General features: G+C 45.0%; 1 protein-coding gene across 1 annotated transcript in view; it reads left to right on the forward strand.

Annotated features, from left to right (window-relative positions):
- The first annotated feature begins 1,353 nt into the window (after window positions 1-1,353).
- The window catches only part of LOC137431839 (uncharacterized), a 327,221-nt gene continuing 309,990 nt past the window's right edge, over window positions 1,354-18,584 (forward strand). The window contains exons 1-2 of the mRNA XM_078782560.1: window positions 1,354-1,415; window positions 5,397-5,526. Coding sequence (XP_078638686.1) covers window positions 5,416-5,526 — 111 coding nt within the window. The 5' untranslated portion in view covers window positions 1,354-1,415; window positions 5,397-5,415. The remainder of the gene's footprint in view (window positions 1,416-5,396; window positions 5,527-18,584) is intronic.

Genomic DNA, 18,584 nt, shown 5'->3' on the forward strand with positions numbered 1-18,584 from the left:
GGCGGCATGGCCGTGCGCCTTCGGCGCCCGGCGATATCGCCGAAAACGGGGTTTGTATCGTGTGCTTTCAGGTGCCAGGTGTCCACGACCGCTCCACACCTATAGAGAAACACTTGAGAACGATTAACACGGACACTTTTCATGTACGATCGCGATGATAGTTGTGCTGGCGCAGATAGCTGGAGTTAAGTTTTGATCGGGACGCCTCCCAGTAATGGCGGACGCAAGAGCGCCGCCTATCGGCGAGGGGCCCGGATCGTCCTTATCGGATCGGTCTATATCTCCGAAACTGCTGAATAGAAAAAATTGAGACATGGCTCATTGTAAAGAACTCTCCATGGGGAATAAAATATGTTAATGTTGATGTCATAGGTGCCTCCATTATAACGTCATAATTTGACAAGTACAAAACTTCATCCGATCAAGATGACCTAGGAATAAATTAGTGGAGAAAAAAATAAAATAATGATGACGTCATCGGTCACGTGGTTCGGCCGCCATATTTGTTTTAACACAAAAGCCTTTAATACAAACCACTGAAAATAAATTCTGGCGAGGGTTTGCAATCTCTGATTTCTCTTCCTTGTTATAGATATTTTTCAGTTCAGTGAACACACCCATAATCAGCCAGTATTTATAAATATCAGCGGCTGGGACATCGTTACCGGGCACGATTCACGAATCGAACGTACAAGAAGGATTTGTTGTTACCTCGACGGAGTCCAAGATGTGTTTTGTCAAACCGCTGCTTCCATGTAAAGCTCTGATGCTGAGGAAAAGAGGCAAGGGCAAGGTTGCAGGAGAACGAAGCGTCGTCCACTATGCTCCACTTCGGAAAGCTGCACACCTTCGCACATCCCACCAATGAACAAAAATACAAACAGGACAATTGTAATACAGCGGCTTGCCAACAGATCACACCCCTGGGGTAACTGCAACTGCTGAACACCCCCAAAGCCTGAAGCATGAAATTATCATGCTTTAGCTTTGCCTTGATTGTCAATAAATTTTGGTAATGTGTATCAGTTTTCCTGTCAGATATATTAGTACATCCAATTGACGCATATTTATCATGATTTATCTATTTAGTCATAATCGTATGAGATTACTTGGCAAATAGCCATGGGCGGTGTGTAAGTAAGATCAAGCGTTAAAAAAAAAATTCCCCCAAGATGGCGGACCTCGAATTTGGTGACGTCAACACCAAAGTTTATTGAGGAATTATTTTCTATTTATCTTGCGTTTGAAACATTTCTCTGACAATAGGGTTTGAACTCGCAGTTTAAAAATATTTTCGTTCACGAAAAAAGAGAATGCCTCTCAAACGTGTTTGTGAGAGAATCGCGTTGGGTTGGGGTTGGGGGCAGAGGTCACGTGCTGGACGCCATTTTCTATTGGGTTTCGTTCGACTCTCAGTGAGTACATCATTGCTTCGTTTAACTTTTGTCTTTTACTTTCATCGATCCCTTTTAATTTTATCACGTTGATTAATGAGGTTTAAGGATTGTTTATACCCAATTCAAGTTGAGTGAGCTGAAACACCATCGATGTATTTATGAAACACCGTAAATCACGAAGTGCAATATGCGAACATTTGAACCTTTACACACGTTTCGAAGGAGTCGTGTGCACATTGGCATATGAACGTATCATGTTCACTTGCACGTGTAGTTTCTCCGCAAAGGTTCGTTCGGTTTGTGTCGATTCCACCCCGCAAGTCGGTTTTTTTTCCCCTTGGTAACGGATTACTACCATTTTGTGAGGCTGAAGAGTGATTTGGTGACGGCCAAAGTGTGTGTTGAGGAAATATATATATATATATATATAATTATCATGCGTTTGAAAAATTTCTGTGATAGCAGTGATTGAACACGCAGTTTAAATAAAAACTTTTTCGTTCACGAAAAAAAGAGCATGCGTGTTTGTCAGAGAATCATGTGGTGGACGCCATTTTTAATTGGGTTTCATTGGCTCATTCAAGGTGCATTATATACACACACACACACCTCGTTTTTTCATTTCTGTTCCTCACAATTCTATCTCTCTTTTATTAACAGACACACATATATATATATATGCACACACACACACACACACACACACATACACATACACATACACATACACACACACACACACACACTTAATTAATTGTACAGTATCGATTGTTCCTAAACTTAAATAATTTAAAGGATTGTTGTAAATGATGTTAATTTTACAACATCCCATATTCAACTTTATTTAAATTGTAAACCTCAAAACATAGTTTCTCTACCTAAAGCAAGAACCTTAATGCTCCAGTCACATTTGGCTCGGCGGCCGTAGGGTCTAAAAAATCTACGGCCACTAGCAATTATAGGGCGGCCGCAGTATTTCCACGGTCACACAATGTAGCAGTCACATATGTTTTTATTTTTCGGGTAGCCGCACGGGGTATTTAGAAATTGTGGAGACCGAAAATGTGGGGGTGCCGTAAGGTCTTTGATTTGATGTCGCACGGTGACCTTAGGGCGTCCCTGCGGCGGCCATAGAATTTTCAAGGCAGACGCAAGGTAGCCTCAAGGTGCCCGCAAGGCGACCGCAGGGGGGCCCTAAGGTGAAGCCAGACGGACGGTAACGAGTGGGTATATATACCAGTTCTTTTTCATATGTATAACAGCACTTACAGTTGTCATGGCTTCGGCTTGTCGAATTGCTACGGCCAACCTAGAAATGAAAAAAGTTATAACTCCGCGCTATAATTCCACGGCGATCCCTATGGCCTGTAAAAGATAGCCATACGCCCTAGGGCCACCCTGAGGCCACCTCAGAAACTCTGCGGCCGCCGCACGTTTCTGTCAATTTAGGGGGGGTACGGCCGCCGTATCCTAGCCGTAAAGCAAATGTGACTGAGGAGTAACCCGTAAGCAACTGACTGGTTTCCCGACTGCATGGATCATCAGCTGGGTACCGTTCTTCTTCGAGGTTTCGATCCTTTCAGCCCAGGACCTCTCCAAACGGCGGATCCACAACCTCGATCATGGATCCACATCAATAGATGGTACATCAGTAGATCCACAACCTCAGTTACGTCCAGGCAGTCAGTCAACCCATCAATGCAACATCACTTATTCCAACTTTACTTGCAATAGGATTTAATGTGTTATTATATATTTATAACTTTCCTTACACACTCGATAATATGATATCATTAAATCATTCACATCTTACCCTTAAACACATCAATCGACCAAACAGCATGACCACACCACCTACACACACACAGTGACACGCACATGCAGTGACACATATACAACCACAAACACACACACACTGACACACAACCACACACACACATAGTGACCCACACACATGAAGTGAAAAATGCACAATTACACACACACACACACACACACACACACACACACACACACACACACACACACACACACACACACACACACACACACACACACACACACATACACACACACAAATACAAAAATACAAACAAAATTTAGGACCGGCAGAGAAGATAACTGAGAAGGAAGTTGAGGAAGCGATAATAGCAATGAAGACTAGAAAATCGGGAGGGCCAACGGGAGTTGTGGGAGATATGTTGAAGGCAGCAGGAAGTTGGGGTGTGAAGAGAATGACAGAGATCTGTAATCTGGTGGTGAAAGAAGGCCGCATTCCAGTGGATTGGGAACTGAGTACCCTCGTCCCTCTATACAAGGGGAAAGGTGACCCTCTGGAGTGTGGCTCGTACCGAGCGATAAAGTTATTGGAGCATGGAATGAAGGTATTGGAAAGGGTGTTGGAGAGGAGGATAAGGAAGAAAGTGAAGATCGACGAAATGCAGTTTGGATTCATGCCAGGACGAGGAACGACAGACGCGCTTTTTATTGTGAGGCAGTTGCAGGAGAAGTACATGAAGAAGAGGAAGAAGTTGTTTCTTGGGTTTGTTGATCTGGAGAAAGCATTCGATCGGGTTCTACGCAAAGTATTGACATGGGCATTGAGGAAGTTATGAGTGGAGGAATGGTTATTCAGAGTAGTGATGGCAATGTACAAAAGAGCGCGCACAGCTTGAAGAACGAAAAAACGGGAACAGTGGTGTGTTTGAGGTGAAGGTGGGAGTCCATCAGGGGTCGGTACTAAGTCCACTACTATTTGTAGCTGTGATGGAGGTGCTGGCTCAGAACGTAAAGGAGGGTTTACCGTGGGAGTTGTTGTATGCAGATGATCTGGTGTTGATTGCAGAAAGTATGGATGGACTGAAGGAAAAGATGAACAAGTGGAAGGAATGTATGGAGACAAAAGGTCTGAAGGTGAATATCGGAAAGACGAAGGTGATGGCAAGTGGTAAAGCATGTGGTGAGGTGGAAAGAACTGGGAAGTGGCCGTGTGCTGTGTGCAGGAAGGGTGTCGGAGTGAACTCCAATCAATGTACAATGTGCGCTGAGTGGGTTCATCAAAAATGTAGCGGTCTGAGAGGGGCATTAACCAGTGTGGCAGCTACATTCAAGTGTAAGGTGTGCACAGAGGGAGCTGCAGATGGAGGAAATGTTAAGTTGGATCTTGGAGACGCGTGAAGCTGGAAGGTGTGAAAACATTTTGCTACCTCGGAGACGTGCTGAATGGAGAAGGTGGATCAGACTCCGCAGCGGTTGCTGGAGTGAGATGTGCATGGAAGAAGTTTCGGGAACTGAGTGGCGTGCTGACGAGGAGGGGAGTGTCGTTGATGCTGAAGGGGAAGGTGTATGCTGCATGTGTGAGAAGTGTTATGATTTGTGGGAGCGAGACATGGGTAATGAACATAGAGCAGCAACGAAGGGTGGAAATGCGAATGGTACGGTGGATGTGCGGAGTATCGTTGAGGAAGATGTGCGGAAGACAAATGATGAATTGCGAAAGATGATGGGAATGGAGCCTGCGATTGATGCTGTGAAGAGAAACAGGTTGAGATGGTTTGGTCATGTGTCGAGAAAGGATGAAAGTGACTGGTTGAGAAGAGTGATGGAAATTAATATAGAAGGAAGTAGAGGACGGGGAAGACCGAGAAAGACTTGGCTAAAGATGGTGGAAGAAGAAATGCGGGCAAGGGGGTTAACAAGGGGAGATGCAGAAAAAAGGATAAAATGGCAAAATGGAGATTGTCATGGGGACCGCAAGGCTAATCCCCGCTCTACCAGGGAAAATGGCCTTAAAATGCCTGTTGTTGTTGTGTGTGTACAGACGTACACACACACACACACACACACACACACACACACACACACACACACACACACACACACACACACTGCAGCAGCATATGTTGACTTCCATCACAGAATGGGATTACTGTACTCTGGTGACATGTTGTTGAACAAGCTTCTACAATATGTGATTGATTTGTTGCTCTTTGTGACCAGATGATCGAGTGCAGAAATTATGGCGAGTCCTCATGACAGTAAGTTCAACAATGAACTTACGGAGCTGTTGCATGAGATCGAATTGAGGAGGGACGAACTTTCTCTGACTATGGTGATGCTATTCCAGTCTGTAAGTAATATTGTTCTGTAGCTTTGGCTTGCCCTGTAGATCTTGTTTTTTTTGTGGTCGTACTTCAGGATGTTCAGGATTTAAATACTCAAGGAAGCCTTGTGGTTTAACTTATTTGGTCCACAATGAAAGGCTGGCAGGCCTGCATTGGCGACAGCCAATGGTATGTATGTACAATTGAATGTGTATACGTCTATAAGGTATGTACAGTTAGATTGTGTATATGGGCAATTCCATGAAGAGGTGGACATGATCTCAAAACTTAGAATTGTGATTTTTGGGTAGAAATTGGCTTTATATGATAGCATACACATCAAAGTTCCTGGGAAAAATGTTTAGGATGTCTCGTCTTTGGAGAAAATATGCTTTAAAATCGATCGTGTGCTGCTGATGTTTCAACATGAAATTGTGTGCTAACAAATTTTAAAACTTTGTCATCCCTGGTTCATATAGATTTCAGTCTATCAAGTCAATCTAATCAGATTTATTTATTGTTTTGAATTATCTATCAGCTGCAACAGCAAAATTTAAAATTATCATAGATTTAGTCCACAGATTCTTTTAATCCCTGACCCCGACCCCATGTAACGTAACTAAGCAAAACGTCTAATTGTTTTTGTCTGCAGAAAACCAAATGCTTAGAATTTTGATATCTTAAATTTTCCTCCTCTGCACAATTACTAATTTTAAAAAGGGGATTAGAATCATGAACATTGTAACATGTGGAATCCAGAATCGGTCTAAATGTGTAACGTAACTAACCAAGCAGTAACGTAACTAACAAACATAAAATGGTTGCAAATGCTACTCAGTTGATATATGACAAAGCGGTTCATTGTATCTGCCATAGCAGTTCTTCAAGAAGCCTGGCGTTGGCTTAGCGGTTAGGGTGCTGGCTTGGGATCCGAGTATCCTGGGTTTGAATCTCGGTCGATCGCTGATTTAACGCCAGTGGGGTTGACTCAACCTGTCATCCTTTCGAGGTCGGCAAATTGAGTACCTGTTCACTGGTAATTTCTCTGTGTGTTGCAAAAGGTGACTAACAGGGTTGGCAGCAGGAAGGGAATCCGGCCATAAAACATTGCTTCAAAAAGGGGACCACGGTGCCCGTAAAAGGCCAACCCCTGCTCTGCGGGGAAAATGCCCTCCAAAGGTGGTTCTATAGCAGTTCTTCAAGAGAAACACAAGATCAAAATTCACTGGAATTTCTTCTAAACTTCCCATGGAAAGAGTCCTGTGGATGGCATTGGCGCTTCTGTTAAACGTCATGTTTGGAACAAAGTACTTTCCCGGCAATGCCTTGTCAATAATGCAGAGCGCTCTGTTGCTGCTGCTGGTGTAATGATCAGTGTGGTGGTCAATGAAATGAAGCCAAGTGAGATTTCAGAGAGGAATGAAGCTCTCAACATAAGTGCTGCGTTCACCCAGGCAAAAGTTATCAGTGGAATTGCAAAGATGCACTTCCTGAAGGTTGTTAATAACAACATTGTGCCACGCATCCTGACAAAGGATAGCAGCAACTCTGACGATGATGCTGATGCACCATCCTCCAGCTGCTCCCATGATCCAAGCAGTGATGAGTCCATTAGTGTAGGAGACTGGTACATCGTAGAATATGAAGGGCAAATATTTCCTGGAGAAGTGGTTGCTGTGGGAGGAGGGGAATACCAGGTGTCTGTGATGGAGCCTGCTGGAAATTACTGGAAATAGCCAACTCAAAAGGATATCGCATCATATCATCTTCATGAAGGACAAAATGATTTCCAAGTTCGATGTGCCAGAAGTTGTTAACAATCGGGGACACTTCAAATTTTCTCTTCAAATATAAGAAAAGAGCCTCGGGACACATATTCATGCTTGTGACCAGGACATGTTTGGCATAAACTCACTACATGCATTTAAATGAAGGCTACTTTGTGTGTGCATTTCATTTTCTTAAATTTGTTTGGAAAAAGAAAAACACCTATCGACCTCATTATGATCTTATTTTTTCTTCATTTACATGTAAGAAGTTTTACATGTAGTTAATTATGTTTGAAAATGCTTAGAGTGTACAATGTATGTGCAGCAGCAAGAAACTGTCATGAATAATTATACTGGTATATAATTTGGACCAACATGGTGTAGTAGATTATGTCAAGATCACGATGAGAGAAATTTGTAGAGAATGTATTCGTATCATATCATTTGTTATTTAATTTTCAAGTGTTCCACATTGATAAATAACTGCAGTATTCATACAAGTTATCAGCAGCTGCCAACACATACAGGTACATTGCCATTTGATCAAATCATTCATATATTTATCTCAGCAGTGCATGATACTGATTACATAACTTTGCAAGTATAATCATACAGTATGATTATGTGAAGCTTTTCTTTATGTTATAAAAGTGCAGTATACAGTACTTGTGATTTTCTCATTACTTCAACTTTTATGGAAATCTACCATTTTGGTGGGGTTATGTTTTTTTTTTGTTTTTTTTGTAGACTGAATCGAGGCTCGTGAAAGAGCTAACATTTCTTTCACAAACAAATCAACCAGACAAACAAAATATATAAAAAGAGGGAGCGGAAGACAAGATGGGGAGAGAAGGGGAAGCACACAAACACAACATTTGAGAGCAGGGAGATGTGTGGGAGGGAGAGGGCTTGGGGGGACGCGGCGTGGGAAGGGGGGTGGGGGGGTGGGAGAAGTATAAAACACAAGGACACCAAGGACTTCCAGGACAGAAGTTGGCATTTCAAAAAAGTGGATTTGGGGTGAAATTAGCGGGGGTAGAAAAGATCAAGGTTTTGGATGGGGGAAGAAAAGAGATGGTGGTGAACAGCTGTTTTAAAGACCTGGAGGGTGGAGTGGGATTGAAGAGAGTGAGGGAGTTTGTTCCAGAGGCGGGAGAAAAGAGGAATGAAGGAGTGAAGGTGAGCAGAGAGTCTTGATTTTGGCAGTTTAACCATAAGAGGGTTACAGGCAGATCTTGTGCGACCTGTAGGAATATTTGCGGGACAGAGCCCAGAGAGAGCTGGGGGGGGCAAGGCCAGAGAGGAGTCGGTAGAAGACGGAAAGACCACCCACCTGCCTTCGGTGAGTGAGTGAGAGGCCCTTGGAGTTAGCTTCATCGCGGGAGATTCCAATGATTCTGAACGCTTTGGTTTCAACAGCGGGAAGACGAGCTAGGTGTGAGGCAGGAGCACCAGCCCACAGGGGAGAGCAGTATTCCATTGAGCTGCGGATGAAAGCCTTGTATGTGGTGAGGAGCTCAGGTGTGCCAAGGAAGGACTTCGCACGACGGAGGATGCCCAGTCGGCGACTGGCTTTGGAGGCCAGATTTGAAATGTGGTTTTCACAGGAAAGATCATGGCAGATAGTGAGACCCAAAAGCTTGAGTGACAGAACTTCTTGGAGAGGATTATTCAGAAAGTGGATGGGAGGGTTGTCCAGTCGGTCTTTTCGGAGAGACATCGTAAGAGTGTGAGATTTGTCAGGATTGAAAGACATGTTCCACTTGTTTGCCCAGTCTGTGATTTTGTCCAGGTCTGCAGAGACTGAGGAGGCTGCAGACTGCCGATCTGAGGGATGAGGAATGGAGCGGCATAGAGTGGAGTCATCAGCAAAGAGATAGAGAGGATTTTCAAGAGAGTCAGAGAGATCATTGATGAAGACCAGAAAAAGCACAGGGCCCAGAACACTGCCTTGGGGAACTCCAGCCTGAACAGGAAGAGGAGATGAGAGAAACCCATTCAGGGCCACACGTTGACTACGACTAGAGAGGACGTCCGCCAGCCATGCGTGGAGATTTCCATGGATACCAAAGCAGGAGAGTTTGGTGAGCAGAGCGGGGTGCCAGACCGTATCGAAGGCACGTGATATGTCAAGGGAGACGGCTCTAATTTCCTGTTTGGCATTGAGGACCTCCATCCATTGTTGAGAAAGCAGAAGCAGCATGTCCAGAGTAGAGTGACCAGGTCTGAAACCAAATTGATGATCAGAGATCAAGCCATTGGAGAAGAGGAAAGATTTCATATCTGAAGCAATGATGGATTCCATGACTTTGCTGATAATTGGGAGAAGCCTGATTGGTCTGTCGTTGCTAGGATCTGTTTTTGCACCTTTTTTGGGCAAAGCGGTGATGTTGGCTAATTTCCAAGCAGATGGCAGATGACCAGAGACATCATGAAGGAGGAAAGTTTCTGTTAAGCAGATCACGTCTGGTTTGTCAGAAGCAACCTGTATGGAGAGATCAGTCAAGTTTGAGCGAAGGCCCCGGATGTTTGAAGTCCATACCGTTAATGAAGAGGAAGGGGGAGCATCGGATACAGAACAGGGGGTTGGGGGGTAGGGTAAGATGTGGAAGAGGAGGAAGAGGTAGGGAGAGCTGTTGAAAGTGTGACAGAGATTTCAGAATAGCTTGGAGTAAAGGGAAGAATGGGGCGGACAAAAGATTTGATGGTGATTGGGTGAGGCACAGTGAGGTGTTATTTGAGGAGGGGGAAGAGCGAGGCAGAAGGTTGGGGGAGATGAAGGTGAAAGTTGGAAGGGGGAAGAAGCGGGGAGGACGCTTTGAGGGGAGGGGTGAGAGGGGAGTGTCGGAGGGGAGGAGCGAGGGAGAGTCTCGGAGGGGAGGGGTGTGGGGGGGAGTTTAGGAGGGAAGGGGCAAGGGGGGGGGGGAGATTTGAAAGGGATGGGTGATGGGGAAGATTTGGAGGGGAGGGGCATGGGGGAAGATTTGAAAGAGATGGGGAAGATTTGGAGGGGAGGCGCAAGGTGGTAGATTTGGAGGGGAGGGGTGATGGGGAGAGTTTTGGAGGGGAGGGGCGAGGGGGAAGATTTGAAAGGGATGGGTGATGGGGAAGATTTGGAGGGGAGGGGCAAGGGGGAATATTTGAAAGATATGGGTGATGGGGAAGATTTGGAGGGGAGGGGCAAGGGGGTAGATTTGGAGGGGAGGGGCAAGGGGGTAGATTTGGAGGGGAGGGTTGATGGGGAAGTTTTGGAGGGGAGGGGTGATGGGGAAGTTTTGGAGGGAAGGGGTGATGGGGAAGATTTGGAGGGGAGGGGTGAGATTGGATTTTGAAAAGTGTACGATTAATGGGAAACCAACATTTATTGCAAAATGAGTTTCTTGAGACCTTCGAGTCAAAAATACGTTTGAGGACGCTGAAGGATTGGTGGAGTGCAGGAGAGTTTCGGGAATGTAGAAAAAAGGAACTGTAAGAGATGGAATTTTTTTTTGGAATGAATAGTTTTGGTGAGCAAGTGGAAAGCATCCTTTTATAGAAGAAGAATAAAAAGGTGTTATAATATACGACAGAATGCAGTACTTCAGGGGAAACAACAACAACAACAACAACATGCATTTTAAGGCCATTTTCCCTGCTAGAGCGGGGGTTAGCCTTGCGGTCCCCATGACAATCTTCTCCATTTTGCCATATTTTCTGCATCTCTCCTTGTTAACCCCCTTGCCCATATTTCTTCTTCCACCATCTTTAGCCAAGTCTTTCTCGGTCTTCCCCGTCCTCTACCTCCTTCTACATTAACTTCCATCACTCTTCTCAACCAGTCACTTTCATCCTTCCTCAACACATGACCAAACCATCTCAACCTGTTCCTCTTCACAGCATCAATCACAGGCAATATTCCCATCATCTTTCGCAATTCATCATTTGTCTTCTTCTCTCTCAACGATACTCCGCACATCCATCGAACCATTCACATTTCCACCCTTTCCAGCCTTCGTTGCTGCTCTACGTTCATTACCCATGTCTCGCTCCCATAAATCATAACACTTCTCACACATGCAGCATACACCTTTCCCTTCAGCTTCAGCGACACTCTCCTCATCAGCACGCCACTCAGTTCCCGAAACTTCTTCCATGCACATCTCACTCGAGCAACCGTTGCCGAGTCTGATCCACCTTCTCCATTCAGCATGTCTCCGAGGTAGCAAAATGTTTTCACACCTTCCAGCTTCATGCCATCTCCAAGATCCAACTCAACATTTCCTCCATCTGCAGCTCCCTCTGTGCACACCTTACATTTGAATGTAGCTGCCACACTGGTAAATGACCCTCTCAGACCACTACATTTTTGATGAACCCACTCAGCGCACATTGTACATTGAATGGAGTTCACTCCGACACCCTTCCTGCACACAGCACACGGCCACTTCCCAGTTCTTTCCACCTCACCACATGCTTTACCACGTGCCATCACCTTCGTCTTTCCGATATTCACCTTTAGACCTTTTGTCTCCATACATTCCTTCCACTTGTTCATCTTTTCCTTCAGTCCATCCATACTTTCCGCAATCAACACCAGATCATCTGCATACAACAACTCCCACGGTAAACCCTCCTTTACGTTCTGAGCCAGCACCTCCATCACAGCTACAAATAGTAGTGGACTTAGTACCGACCCCTGATGCACTCCCACCTTCACCTCAAACTCACCACTGTTCCCGTCCTTCGTCCTTACAGCTGTGCGTGCTCTTTTGTACATTGCCATCACTACTCTGATCAACCATTCCTCCACTCCTAACTTCCTCAATGCCCATGTCAATACTTTGTGTGGAACCCTATTGAATGCTTTCTCCAGATCAACAAACCCAAAAAACAACCTCTTCCTCTTCTCCATGTACTTCTCCTGCAACTGCCTCACAATGAAAAGCGCATCTGTCGTTCCTCTTCCTGGCATAAATCCAAACTGCATTTCGTCGATCTTCACTTTCTTCCTTATCCTCCTCTCCAACACCCTTTCCAATACCTTCATTCCATGCTCCAATACCTTTATCGCTCGGTACGAGCCACACTCCAGAGGGTCACCTTTCCCCTTGTATAGAGGGACGAGGGTACTCAGTTCCCAATCACTGGAATGCGGCCTTCTTTCACCACCAGATTACAGATCTCTGTCATTCTCTTCACACCCCAACTTCCTGCTGCCTTCAACATATCTCCCACAACTCCCGTCGGCCCTCCCGCTTTTCCACTCTTCATTGCTTTTATCGCTTCCTCAACTTCCTTCTCAGTTATCTTCTCTGCCGGTCCTAAAACGGGGTTACTCTCTATGTTGCCATCCCATTCATTCTCTGTATTCAACAGCATTTCCATATATCTTTTCCATCTTCCTTTAATTCCATCTGGGTCGACAACGATTTGTCCCACTTCATCCTTCAAGCAACCCACCCCCATCACATCACACCTCTCTTTCGCTATGTGCTTTGCAATCCTGAATACTGCTTTCTGACCCTCTTCCGAATCCAAGTGTTCTCCGAACATTTTCCTACATGCCTCCTGCGCCTTTGCTCCCTCTTTCTTTGCAGCCTTCCTGGCTGCCTTATAACTTTCATGCTCTGCTGTTTCTGCTCCCGTAGCCTTCGCCTTCTGCCACTCCTTGAACTTCTTCCTCTTCTCGTCAATCCTCTTTCCAACTTCAACATCCCACCACCATGTTTCCGAGTGCCTTGGTGGTCCTTTTGTCCATCCACATACCTCACCAACGGCTCCCAACAGACTAGCTTTCATTGACATCCAACCACTTTCAAGCTCAACCACATCAGCCTCTACCCTACTCAGCCTCTCTTTTAATGCCTCCCTTACTGCACCTCTTTCAACCTCCACCCCTTCATTCTCGGTTGGTACTTCACCCGCCGAGCTCTCCTCGCACCTTTCACCCTTATGTCGCAGACAACCAAGTGGTGCTGTGAAACAGCCTCCTCCCCCGGGATCACCTTTGTGTCCCGGAGGTGCCCCCTTTCTCGCCTACCCACCATCAGGTAGTCAACGGTTGTCGTCGACCCACCTGACGTGTATGTAACGAGCTTATTATCCTCTTTCTGGAACTGAGTATTACAAATCAACAAATCAGCTCCATCAGCAAACTCCAAAATCCTTTCACCTTCTCCATTTCTCACACCATATCCGTAACCCCCATGAACTCCCTCAAAACCATCCATACTCCTTCCCACATGTCCATTCAGGTCTCCTCCCACCACAACAACTTCCTCATCTTTCACGTTTTCCATCAGCTTCTCTATCGCACACCAGAACTTGTCCTTCTCTTCATCGCTTCGACCAACCTGCGGAGCATTTCTTCAGGGGAAAGTTTAAACATTTTTAACAACGTGATCACGAACAACGTGATCGAAGAACGAACGAACAAATAAGAACAACGAATAAACGAATAAGAACAGAGAAGGGAATTATTTTTTTTTTTTTTTTTTTTTTTTTTTTTTTTTGAGTTGAGATTTTAAACAAGGAAGTATGGGGTGAAAGACTGGGACAAAAACAGAGAACGAAAGTAATTGCAGCGCAATCGACGAACTGCTGAGAAAAACAAAGCCTCAAGGTCGGACACGGTAGCCTACTAGGCCTCAGAATACGCGACACAAATTAACCGATGATTTTGTATACAGGTATGAAAAATTAACACCGAGAATCTTACTAAAGACACACTATAGGTGCACACACCGAACGATAGATACAGTTTCGACAAAAACACGATTGTGAAAAATTACTTAACTTCGAAAGCGTGAGCGCATGGACAGCTTCGAAAAGACGTGACCTCCAATCTTGCGCATGCGCAAAGATCAAGCAATGATTAATGTTATTCAAGCTTATTTATTCAATTAATGTTATTCAATAAATGTTATTCATGTTATTCAAGCAATGATTAATTTGAATACAAATGTAGCATTCTGGTGTATTTACAGTATGTCCATAAATGGAAATGTCAGCGTTTTGGTTAATGTTCATAAAAGTAGGCCTGCAGTCGTGCAGGGAGTCCTTTTAGAACTCCATGAGTAGTGTAATGTAGGTAGTAGTGCAGATTTAATACTAAATTGGGCACTGTAATTATTTTCTCATTGTTAAGGAAACGTATTACTTCTACATTTATTTAAAATGTGAATAAATCTGGATCTTTCACAACTGGGCTTCGGATTGACAAACTGTAACGTAACTAACCGTAACGTAGCTAACCTTGTTTTTTGGCCATGCTTAAAACTGAACAGAATAAATGTCATAAGTTATATGCCAAAACACTTGCCAAGATGCCAGCAATAACAGAAATATTGCACTTGGTTTTATTCTTATGACATGTGAGGAAACGTTTTTGCCAAAAACTTGAAAAAAGTTTCATGTCCTTTTTTCGTAGCGTAACTAACCGACATAAAAGCTCCCATTACAACTCACAAATATGTGTCATGATGTTTTAATTATGATTGTGTAATAAGTCTAGGTTTCGCCTTTTTCGCCTTTTTTGGCTTTTGGCGACTATAATTGGCCTTTTTCGGGGACCGTGGTTGTTGTTGTTTTTTGGTCCCCTTTTTGAAGCGATGTTTTACGGCCGGATGCCCTTCCTGCCGCCAACCCTTTTTGCCGCCTTTTATGACAAGCAGGGAATTACCAGTGAACTGGTACTCAATTAGCCGACCTCGGAAGGATGACAGGCTGAGTCAACCCCCCTGGCGTTAATTCAGCGATCGACTTGGATTCGAACCCAGGATCCTGGGATCCTAAGCTGGCACCCTAGCCGCGAGCCCAACACCAGGGTTCGAGCCCAACACCAGGGTTCTAATGGCCTCTAAATGTGGTTTAATAAGTCTAGGTATGATGTATAAATGGTACCAAAATGGACAAGTGATTCACATACATCTTGACACAGGAGCCAAATTGGGAGTGCAAAGTTGTTAATGTCACGAAACTAACCGTGGAATTGCCCATATGTCTATAAGGTGTGTACAGTTAGAATGTGCGTGGCGAATATGTCTATAAAATGTGTAAAATTAGAAGCGAGTACGTCTATAAGTGCAGGCATACCTCTTAAAACGCTACCACTTAGATGCTGTTTCACATTACGCTTGATAAAATTGGGGAAAATAATCCATTAAAAACTCCAGAAAAATCTGTCAAGTGTCAAACATCCATCAAAATCCACCACAAATAGTGTATGTATGAAGGAAATGCACCCCATTGCCTCGTAGGTGTTGACGCATTAAGCACTGTATCTGAAGTAGCTGTTGATACGAGGAAGTTTTGCTTCATTTTCATTCGTATCTGCTTTACACCTGCGCTTCTGAGCGCCACTCAAATGTTTTTATGCCTCTGACAAAGTCGCCGGAGGCATTGTTTTCAGATGATCCGTCTGTCCGTCCGTAATAGGTTTTCGTTACCTCAATAACTTGAGAACGGCTGAAGGGATCTTAGTCAAACCTGGTGCAGGTATGTATAATCAGGTAAATATGAAGTAATTAGATTTTGGGGTCATGAGGTCAAAGGTCATGCTAGGTAAAAATCCTGTTACTGCGATAACTTGTGAACCAGTGATGGGATTCTGACCAAACTTGGTACAATTACATGTATCATAATGTAAACATGACCTGATTAGATTTTGGGGTCAAGAGGTCAAAGGTCAGAGGTCATGTTAAGTAAGAATTATGTTGCCACACCAACTTGTGAACCAGTGATGGAATTTTGAAAAAAACATGGTGTCAAGGGAGGCACAAAGTGCCCCTTCCTTCATATGGGATCGTTTCTCTGTATGCAACTTTAACATGGGGATTGAAAATTCATTTCTTGGCTTCCTCTGGATGAAAATGGCTGCAAATTTCAGAAGTAAATACTTTGTACATCGAGGTAATATGTTCCAAATTTCAGCAACGTCCGTTTATGCATTCTTGAGTTTTATTTAGAAAACCCTCTAATTGACGTTGGTGTTTCTGTCTGTCCGTCTGCCCAAAATGTGTTGGCGCTCTTATCTCAAAGACTATACATTGAAACGAGCTGAAACTTGGAATATACATCGGCCAATACATCTAATTAATGGCTTTCAAAACAAATTCCACCTAAGTGCCATAGTTTTTGCTTTAAAAGTAAATAGCACTGTCTTTATAGAAATCTTTCCTCTTCTCCAATGGCTTGATCTCTGATCATCAATTTGGTTTCAGACCAGGTCACTCTACTCTGGACATGCTGCTTCTGCTGTCTCAACAATGGATGGAGGTCCTCAATGCCAAACAGGAAATCAGAGCTGTCTCCCTTGACATATCAAGGGCCTTTGATACGGTCTGGCACCCAGCTCTGCTCACCAAACTCTCCTCCTATGGTATCCATGGAAATCTCCATGCATGGCTTGCGGACTTCCTCTCTGGTCGTAGTCAACGTGTGGCCCTGAATGGATTTCTCTCATCTCCCCTTCCTGTTCAGGCTGGAGTTCCCCAAGGAAGTGTGCTGGGCCCTGTGCTTTTTCTGGTCTTTATCAATGATCTCTCTGACTCTCTGGAAAATCCTCTCTATCTCTTTGCTGATGACTCCACTCTCTGCCGCTCCATTCCTCTTCCCTCAGATCGGCAGTCTGCAGCCTCCTCACTCTCTGAAGACCTGGACAAAATCACAGACTGGTCAAACAAGTGGAACATGTCTTTCAATCCTGACAAATCTCACTCTCTTACTATGTCTCTCCGAAAAGATCGACTGGACAACCCTCCCATCTACTTTCTCAACAATCCTCTCCAAGAAGTTCTGTCACTCAAGCTTTTGGGTCTCACTATCTGCCATGATCTTTCTTGGGAAAACCACATTTCCAAGCTGGCCTCCAAAGCCAGTCGCCGACTGGGCATCCTCCGTCGTGCGAAGTCCTTCCTCGGCACACCTGAGCTCCTCACCACATACAAGGCTTTCATCCGCAGCTCAATGGAATACTGTTCTCCCCTATGGGCTGGTGCTCCTGCCTCACACCTGGCTCGGCTTCACGCTGTTGAATCCAAAGCTTTCAAAATCATTGGAATCTCCCGCGATGAAGCTATCTCTGAGGGCCTTTCACTCACTCACCGCAGGCAGGTAGGTGGCCTTTCTGTCTTCTACCGACTCCTCTCCGGCCTTGCTCCCCCAGCTCTCTCTGTGCTCTGTCCCCCAAATATTCCTACAGGTCGCACAAGATCTGCCAGCAACCCTCTGATGGTTAAACTGCCGAAATCTCGGCTCTCTGCTCACCTTCACTCTTTCATTCCTCTTTTCTCCCGCCTGTGGAACAAACTCCCACACTCCCTTCAATCCCTCTCCTCCCTCCAGGTCTTTAAAACAGCTGTTCACCACCATCTCTTATCTTCCCCCATCCATAACCTTGATCTTTTCTACCCCCACTAATTCACCCCAGATCCACCTTGTTTGAAATTCCAACTTCTTTCCTGGAAATCCTGGCAGTGTCCATATGTTTATATCTCTCCCACCCCCCCCCCCTTCACATGCCTCCCCCCCCTTCACATGCCTCCCCCCCAAAGCCCTCTCCCTCCCACAGATCTCTCGATGTCTCCATGTCTCTCGGTCCCTGCTCTCAAATGTTGTGTTTGTGTCCTTCCCCCTCTCTCCCCATCTTGTCTACCGCTCCCGATGTTATTTGTTTTATGTGTCTGTTTGTCTTTCTGTGTGATTAATGTTCGCTCTTTCACGAGCCTCGATCTTGTATACAAAAAAATATATATATATTGCTACGGTTTTGAGATTGGCACATTGAAGTCATTAAAGGTTAAAGGGTTGCCCCTCATAGTTAGTCACACGAGCAACATAGGCCCATTTGTTGTATAGTTATGTCTTAGTATGTGTAAGAATAGGTCATTTCCCCTCTTAGTGCCTGCATTGTGTAAAGACAGGAAAATAGGCTTTACTTGCCACCGATTTCCCAGCCACCCTAGCCTCGATCCAGTTTGTTAAGCATTGGCTGCCCACTAGTCGAGTAACACGAGGTAGGCCTAAAAAGGGTGGGGCCGGCGTTGAGGTCGGGGAGCGGCCGCGGGAGCGGGAGACGATAAGAGCCACCAGCCAATCAGGGCTCTAGCGGCATGGCGTGAGAGGGCGTGGTGAGGCGTGTCTGGTGAGTTCGAGAAGGTTCGCGGGGCGTGCCTATATAATGCGCTGCGCAAAGCCCTCGACAGGACTTAGAGAGGGAGCTTGAGAGAAAGGACTTGACTTGCATCACTAGCGCGGGAGGACTTGAGGGGGTTTGCTCGTTGTGAAAGGACTCGCGTGCACACGGCAGTGGCGATAGGACTCGCGTGCACACGGCA

The sequence above is a fragment of the Myxine glutinosa genome, chromosome 7, assembly GCF_964187855.1.
Source record: "Myxine glutinosa chromosome 7, kmMyxGlut1.1, whole genome shotgun sequence".
In the NCBI taxonomy this organism is placed as follows: domain Eukaryota; kingdom Metazoa; phylum Chordata; class Myxini; order Myxiniformes; family Myxinidae; genus Myxine; species Myxine glutinosa.